At 37.2% G+C, this 7,856-nt stretch overlaps 2 protein-coding genes across 4 annotated transcripts; both read right to left on the reverse strand.

Annotated features, from left to right (window-relative positions):
• Nucleotides 1-551: 551 nt before the first annotated feature.
• On the reverse strand, nucleotides 552-3,844 carry LOC140989947 (eukaryotic peptide chain release factor subunit 1-3-like). 3 transcript variants are annotated; one of them, XM_073459498.1, is made up of 2 exons: nucleotides 3,708-3,844; nucleotides 552-2,163 (listed from the first exon to the last, which is right to left on the reverse strand). In XM_073459498.1, exon 2 carries the CDS (start codon nucleotides 2,134-2,136, stop codon nucleotides 823-825), a length of 1,314 nt encoding a protein of 437 aa, XP_073315599.1. In that variant the 5' UTR covers nucleotides 2,137-2,163; nucleotides 3,708-3,844; the 3' UTR covers nucleotides 552-822. The 3 variants fall into 3 exon arrangements, with proteins under 3 accessions (XP_073315599.1, XP_073315600.1, XP_073315601.1); XM_073459499.1 differs by lacking the exon at nucleotides 3,708-3,844 and adding an exon at nucleotides 3,349-3,687; XM_073459500.1 differs by lacking the exon at nucleotides 3,708-3,844 and adding an exon at nucleotides 2,290-2,779.
• Nucleotides 3,845-4,497: 653 nt separating this feature from the next.
• Nucleotides 4,498-7,647, reverse strand: LOC140989361 (protein SMAX1-LIKE 3-like). Its single transcript, XM_073458561.1, has 3 exons — nucleotides 6,180-7,647; nucleotides 5,821-6,058; nucleotides 4,498-5,713 (listed from the first exon to the last, which is right to left on the reverse strand). The coding sequence occupies exons 1-3, from the start codon at nucleotides 7,352-7,354 to the stop codon at nucleotides 4,601-4,603; spliced, it is 2,526 nt and encodes an 841-aa protein (XP_073314662.1). The 5' UTR covers nucleotides 7,355-7,647; the 3' UTR covers nucleotides 4,498-4,600.
• Nucleotides 7,648-7,856: the final 209 nt, after the last annotated feature.

The following is a 7,856-nucleotide window of genomic DNA, read 5'->3' on the forward strand; positions in this document are numbered from 1 at the left end:
TATATATAATTATTTTGTACTTGATGCAAAATAAAATTTACATCATTTAATTAATAAGGTGTACAGATGGTCCTTAATCCTTGATCTATGATCAGATGGAAGCAAATGAATGACGGTTTCGCATAAAATATGACGGGTCCACATAGTCCAAAGATGCCACAGGACGAGCATGGCCAAAATCGTTATTTGAATAAGAAGAAGAATAATAATTTAAGTGTACATAAATTTGACGAAGAGATGCCAGCATTTTTCAAACAGAAGGTTATATATGTTTGTCCAGACTGCATAAGATTTGAGTCCGCATATTGAGTTGTTGCCTTACATTCTCCACATGTATTTCGGATCTCGACAATGATCAAATTGCACAGTCAACAGATCATATCTAAATAACTAATCATCCCATCAAGTTTACCACTATCTTCTCATTATATCACATTCTATACCATCAGTAGGCACGAGGAGCCATTGATGTTTCTTGAACACAAATCATAAAAGTTTTTCACTTCTCGTGCCTGCGAGCACGTGCTTATACTGATCATATCATAAAAGTCTGCTTCGAGTAATCACCAAGATCTCATGTTTGCTACTAGTAGAGGAACACACAGCTGGACTTCATAAATATAATAACACAAAACAGGTCCTACTCAAAGAACCGGTAATGGTGACAGAAATTTCAAAAATTTTAATTAAAAAAATCAAAAATAAAAAAGAAATTTAAATCCATGTAATGCAATACCAGGAAACTCAAAATCCATGCTACACCATCTCCAAGGGGTCACAAAATGTCTCGGTGGTCATCAGTATTCAGTAAGCCAGGAGAGCCTAATCTGAGTCCTCGTAAATTTCTCCTTCATCAGATGGCTCGTCAAAGGATCGCATATCAAGTTGGTAGCGAAGAATTCCACCAATGCCACCAAATCCTCGGCAAAACTGTGATCCTTCTTGAGATCTATTAGTGACAAACTCAAGCGCACATCCAAAGTTTTTGTATTCATTGGCAAACCACTCGAGTAACGGCATTTTGTCTTGAACCTCCAATTCTGCAGGGGTAGCCGAGTCCTTGAAGTTGTTCTGGTCAGTCTCTTGATCCTTGGTCAAGTATTTAATGATGGTCTCATTGGTCACACTGTTTTTGAAAATATAACGATTTACATCCAAGTTTTCCCATACAATTAACGTTTCAACAGCTCCCATTTCTAGAGCTTTTATAGTGTCATCCACACCAAAAACATATTTTCCAGTGTCTTGACTGATTTCTTCAAAAAATTTCCCTATCAAACGCTTCTCTTGTATAAACTTCACGTTGGATAGAATCTCAGCAGATAATTCAATGGCCTGATTGAATCCATTTTCCCCTCCATATGACACATCAGCCACATTAAGTATCTTGGCTTGCAGGCGAGGATCAAACATGTCAGATTGACTCAGCTCTGTTTTAAAATCAGCAGAACCGGCAAGTATCAGCCCCGATACATTTGGCTGGCTGGTAGTAGGATTAATAAAGAACTGAGTTGCAAGCTCAGCAGTCTTCCGAACATAATTATGGCGCTTTTCCATTCGAAGACGAGCGAATCGAAGAGCTGATTGCCCACCTCTTCCATGTTTTTTAGGGAGATCAACCGTGAACTTGTGAAGCACTTCGCGAGTGTTACCACTTAAGGTCCCGAAAAGGGTACCGTTGCCATCCATGACAATAAAGCCAAATTTTTCATCGGATTCTAAGAGTTGAGTCAGAGGTTCGGTGTGAAATTTATTGTCACAAAGGTACAAGGAAGCATTTATGGGCTTAAAAGGCATAAAGTCAAAGGTGACCTTTTTTTCTTTTCCATCATCAGTGACTATAGTTCCGGTGTAAAGAACTAGCCCATTTGGGGGTACTTTGTTGTACAACTTAAGCCTCTGCTGTGCAGATGTTATAGCACCTAAAACAGATTGACGATTCACCCTGCTTTTAATATTTGAAGCTGTGCCATATTCTTCAGCAAGCATTTTAGTTACTCGGGAAACTTGATCACCAGGGGGAATGATGAGGGATATCATGCTAGTACCATTTCCTCTAGCAGACTCTAGAGCCTTGATCAGTTTCTTTATTTTCCATATCTCGATGTTCTTATCATTTTCTTGACCATCAGCCATGGTGTTATCTTGTCAGCCGCAAACAGCCTTAAAAAAGAACAAATTGAAAAGAAAAAGTTTATAGAGATTAAACAGAAAAAGAGTACCAAGCCCAAAGATTAGATATGCTAAAAAGAAACGGAAAATAGAAACGCCACCAAGGAAAAATTCTACCACTATACAGAGAACTGTGTCTCAACCTTTCAACATGAGAAGCTCTTCCTCCACCACATTGCCAAAACAAACATTTAACAAAGCAACAATTCATGATGACAATTTTAAGCATGAAAAGCTAGGAACAATACCGGGGAAAACAAAGTTAACGTGTGATTCTTTTTACTACTGCAAATTGATGTAATGGACTGTTTCCCACAATCCATATACTTTCCACAAGATAGGATGAAGAGTTCAAGAACCCTACCTATGACCAATATGGATAATCTGATCAAGCTAATGTGTTCATCACTTAAATTTTTTGAAGGTAAGAAAGTCTCTCCTATTTTCCTTAACATTCACATAAGCCTCATCTTACTTATGTTAAAAAGTTAAGGCTCAGCAGAAGTATTACTTCAAACTTAAAACCTATGTAAATTGCTAAGGATTTAATACAAACAATTTTCAACTCTAGATCAATGTTAGTGCTCCAAATCCGATTTGAAAACAAGGAGATTTAAAGTTGCAAACCAGGCTTTGAACCCCAAATTTAGTCAATGAGAAGACATTCCCGAGCAGGAAAAAAAACTTCAGGAAATAGAAATAGAATGACAATTTTGTCATCAGATCAAGGCTTGCAAGGGAGATGTGATTCGACCACAAATAAATAAAATTTAAAACTTCAGATGTTACTTGTTAAAAAATCGAATTTCATGACTTTCGTCCCCCTAATTCCCTAATTACATAGTCACTCCCCCAAATTCTATAGAGGCTCCCTTATCCTATTTTGGACCACTTTTCCAGGAAATGGCCCTGCCGTTATCTACTTGTCTACATGTGCGCGCCAACATGCTAAATTCACACTTATGTTTGTCTGAACGTCTTAACACAAGGGATTTATAGTGTGCTTTCTTTCTTCACGACTCCCTTACTGCGTTGTACGAAAGAAAAACAAAATTTTAGCAGACAAGGGAATCAGATAACAAACAATTTAGCAATCCTTCCCTCTGGAACCATAAAATGATCGCAAAAAATAAGAAGAAAACTTCTAAGTAAAAATTCGAAAATCATAAGTTTTACCAGAAAAAACCTCAACACCCTTGATCAACTCACTGAACGGGCCTTTTCATTTCTACCACGTTCATCTCCACTCTCCTCATCAATCTCTTGAATACACATGGAATAGGGCCCGAGAGACAAAAACAAATCGAAAACAAAAAGGTAGTAATCCCCATATAAGCACGTAGAAAAAAATCTAAATTCAGACCAATCATAAAAGGGCTGAAAATATTCAAACTTTACATCAATTCAAACCAGTGGATACACTAAAATAAATAGAAAAACGATATTAAAAAAACGCAGTGATTCATTTAAGCCAAGCGTGTTTAAGCGCAAAAATAATCCAAGCAACATCAACCGCGGAGATGTAGCTCACTCACCTCAGATGGGAGGAGAAAATCCCAGTTTAATTTATGAACGAGTTTGAAAGAGCTACTTTCTACTAGGAAATGGCCGCCGCCATCAACCGATACAGCGGCCCGATGATGTGAAATGCCTCTTTGTATCAAAATTCCTCTTCTTTAAGTATTTTAATTTTTATTTTATTTTATTCCATCTAAATTCCTCTTTATTCATTTATTTTTCTCTTTTTTTATTAGGGTGAAGTTTAGCAATATCGATTTAACGATTTATTTTATTAATGTGGAGATAAAATTCTTTAATCTATTTAAAATAAAAACATTGGATTTGTTGGTTCAAAATCAAATGTTACAATCTAACAATTTATGATTTATTGGTGTGACAAACATATAAATATGAAAAACAAAAACAATTAATTGTTAATATAAAATGAAATGTCGAAGAAAGTCGACAAATATAATATATTAGTTTGTAGAAAATATAGAAGTGATGCCATATTTTATGAGTAGATCTCTTGTGAGACGGTTTCACGAATCTTTATCTGTGAGATGGTCAACCATATCGATATTCACAATAAAAAGTAATACTCTTAGCATAGAAAGTTATATTTTTTCATGGATGACTCAAATAAAAATCCGTCTCACAAAATACGACTCGCGATACCGTATCCCATAAGTTTTTGCCTTTATTATTTATACCAAATGAAAACAACATCATTTAATTTATAACAAGTTACAAATTAGTCCAATAAAGAAACAAAGAGGAAGAAAAAGAAATAATGGTGTATAAGGTTAGACTAAGATCCAGTAATAAAACTTACAACTCAAAAGTATATCATCACCCCATATATCAAAGGTCTTAGGTTCAAGACATATATAACAAAACAAAGATTTTGCACTTTTTTTCTTACAACTTAAAACACCTGAATCTTGAACTCAAACTGCTCGTCCACTAGCTCTAGAATCTCATTATCAGAAACTGAATGTTTCTGATCACCAAGATTATACTCTTCTGTTGCAATATTCAAATCCAGCAGGCCACATTCTTCCTCTGTCATTTTCTCATTATCCATTTCTTTGATTGGAGGAGAACAAGCTATTGACACAGAACTAAAGCTTTCACAACTGAAGATGACAATGGCATCCTTAAAAACAATTTCTTCTTCGCTGTCTGGAAGTGTAAAAATCCCATCTTCGGCTGCCTTTTTGAAGCGCTTGAGAGAATGTTGATCCATTTGATTGAAATCTTCCAAGAAAAAAACCCGACTGGGATTCTCCCGGACGCCTTCCAAGAATCTATCGAAAGGGCTTCCACCATGCTCGTTTCTTGCCCTTTTGTTGTTGCTCACTTCCTCAGTTGAATCGGCTCTGGTTGACGAGAAATTGCTGAGATATATCGGGTTGAAACTGTCGTATGAACCGAATATGGTCCTGGCAAGTTCTCTTGCAACTGTTTCTTTTCCATCAGAATCAATTCCTAAGAAAAGAAGCCAACTTTCTTCTCTGGGTTTGATCATATTCTTTTTGCTTTTCATCATCCCAGACCGGCATTTTAAGACGGTATTTGCTATCTCAGGAATTATATCCCTCTGCCAAGGAGCATTCTTTCCTAAAGTTTTGCAAAGGATTTTTATGTTCTCCGAGTTAAACTCCTTAAATCTGTGTGTTAGCTCCATATCTCCACTTGTTTCGCTAGAGGAAGCTGAATTAGGACTAGAATTTGGGTTAGATAAGAGGTCTGGCTTTGTTTCTGTCAAGTAGTTCTTAAAACATGGTTTAGAAACTTCGGTTTCATTATCGTGTGGAAAGATTTGGGGCTCAATAGGTGTATCGTTTGGTTCAAAGATCAGTGGCCAATCCAGAAGGCTTTTTTGAAGCTTGGATTTGTTCTGATCCTTTGAAGATATAGAGGTCGCAGGAGATTGTGTAGGTAAATCGAAGACTTTTTCAAGAAAATGCGGCTTTTTATGAACAGATGTGCAGATTGAGTTCCATTTCTTGCAAAGATCTTTGATTTTTTCATATTCCTGAAAAACCATAATGATATCACAAGAAAAAGATCAGATACCACCTATATATACATCTCATTAATTATAATTAGTTTTCAGTTCAAACACAAAAGAACTAAGTTTACCTGATCATTGCTAGGTTGCTCCATGTTCTTTTTTTTGTACTGTTGGAGCCATGAAGGCAAGTCCGAGCTGCAAGAAACAGCGGTGAACTCTTGTTTCGGGCTCGTTAATCCTCGAGCTTCTCTCTCGAAGTTTGCTGAACAGTCCGAACAGCAAATCAGATGTTTCTTGACTCCAACCTTTTGAAATAGCCACTTGGAATCATCAACTGCCTCTTTGCTGACCCGATCATACGTCTCACTGCATCGAATAAAATAAAAATCACATAAATAATCATTCAGTGAAAAGAAACACAGCAAAATCAGAATCCAGATTCCAACATCCCATTGTAAAAGATAAGAAAAATGCAAATAATTTTTACCCATCGAGGCTCAAGCTAAGCGCCAAGCTGCTGCTATCCTGGATTGTAAGAGGATAAAGACTCCAAAGTGTCTCTAAAGAAGGGTGACCACTTCTGCATTTTGCATAAGTTTTAAAATTAGCAACTCCCATAAGCCACAATCTTCTGTTATCTTCTCCAAATCCATTGATTAATCTGCTAAGTTCCATCATCATATACTCAACAGGACATGAGTAAAATCCTTTTCTTTGCTCTCTATACTTACACCAAAACTCAGAAACCCAATCGAGATTTCCCAAGTACAAAACCACCCCACTATTCACATAAGCTTTTACGATGGACCTTAGCTCTCCAAGCTTCACTTCAAACTCTTGTTTTGAGATGTTTTGCAGCGTAAAAAGTGGGACACTTATGAATTGCACGGACTTCACGCCACTAGGAACGTCTCTCCTGTCGAACTTATCGATCACTTTCCGAACAATCCTCTCAGCAGTAGATGAGCTCTCACTAACAATGACAGTGTTTCTTGTTTTCTTGTTCATCAGTGACTCGAAAACACCCGTCACGTCATCGTTCTTGGCTAAATTTTCGGTTCTGCCGAGTGACAGACCGTTTCCAAGAACCAAGGATTTGGTAATTTCCTTGGAGGGACAACTTAAAGCTGGACTCTTAGACCTACAAATCTCTAAGGAAACAGCTTGCTCCACATTGATTTTCACTTGCGTGCTTGAAAATCCAGCTTCCCTCATTACTCGACTAATGCTAGGATCATCTAAAATCGAAATGATCAGCTGTTCAATCTCGATTTTGAGTGCTAAAATCGGCTGCTGCTGCTGGTTTTCAGTCGAGCCACGACGTTGGTGTGCTTGAGCTCTTTTAAACGCTGCAATAAGGGCGTTAGAAAGAGAAGGAAAATGAGAATGAGGGTTTGAAAGAGGACTGGAAACAGCTGTAGGAAGCCGATTTAGAGCAACATTGAAGCAAAGTTCAAGTGCCCTACACTGGAGTGGATGAGAATTGGACTTAAGGCAAGCCCTTTTGAGCAACCAAGTGGATGACGCAAGCATAGTACTTGCCACATGAAGAGGGGTAACTTGTGCATGTCCCCTCTTTCGAGCAAAACTTATCGCTCGCTTAACTACAGCGGCCGATTCGAGGCTCAGAGATTGCTGAAGTGTGTATCCTCCACTTCTCATGGTTGTTTCAAAATTTCGAGTTCTCAAGCTATTTTCTAAAACGTCAGGCTCGTTTCCAAGGATGTTGTGCTATTTTCTTGATGATAGAAAAACTAGGTAGATTAAGGCCAGGTTTTCTGAGTTTCATGATCTTGTGCGGTATTGGGTATGTGCATGGGAAGTTTGAGTTTTAATAAGATCAGATGAAATTAAGTGTGAAGTGGATGTGTTTGTGCTTTCCTTGTTGTTGTTAGTTTCGAATGCTAAAGTTGTTTTAAAGAAAATTTGCGTGAATGCATGTGAAACAAAGCTAAATTGTCTTGTATCTTTTGCTAGTACATGGGATAAAGGTGGATTGATAAATTTGAAGAAGTCAGATTGCTTTATTCTTTTTTAGAAAGTAACAACAATATTTGGTGCATAAAATATGTATACTTCATTTGTACAAAAGGACTCAAAATGGGTACCAAAAAGAAACAAAAAGAAAAGAAAATGAGTGTGTGTGTGTGTGTCTATATATATA

This window comes from Primulina huaijiensis, chromosome 12 (genome assembly GCF_012295235.1).
Source record: "Primulina huaijiensis isolate GDHJ02 chromosome 12, ASM1229523v2, whole genome shotgun sequence".
NCBI lineage: Eukaryota > Viridiplantae > Streptophyta > Magnoliopsida > Lamiales > Gesneriaceae > Primulina > Primulina huaijiensis.

Excerpts from the sequence above, each read along its gene's own strand:
- LOC140989361 (XM_073458561.1), bottom strand. The coding sequence starts at position 7,354 with ATGAGAAGTGGAGGATACACACTTCAGCAATCTCTGAGCCTCGAATCG. Across the intron at positions 6,059-6,179 it reads CTTAGCTTGAGCCTCGATGG|TGAGACGTATGATCGGGTCA; the intron begins GTAAAAATTATT and ends TATTCGATGCAG. Across the intron at positions 5,714-5,820 it reads AGCAACCTAGCAATGATCAG|GAATATGAAAAAATCAAAGA; the intron begins GTAAACTTAGTT and ends ATGGTTTTTCAG.
- LOC140989947 (XM_073459498.1), bottom strand. The coding sequence starts at position 2,136 with ATGGCTGATGGTCAAGAAAATGATAAGAACATCGAGATATGGAAAATA.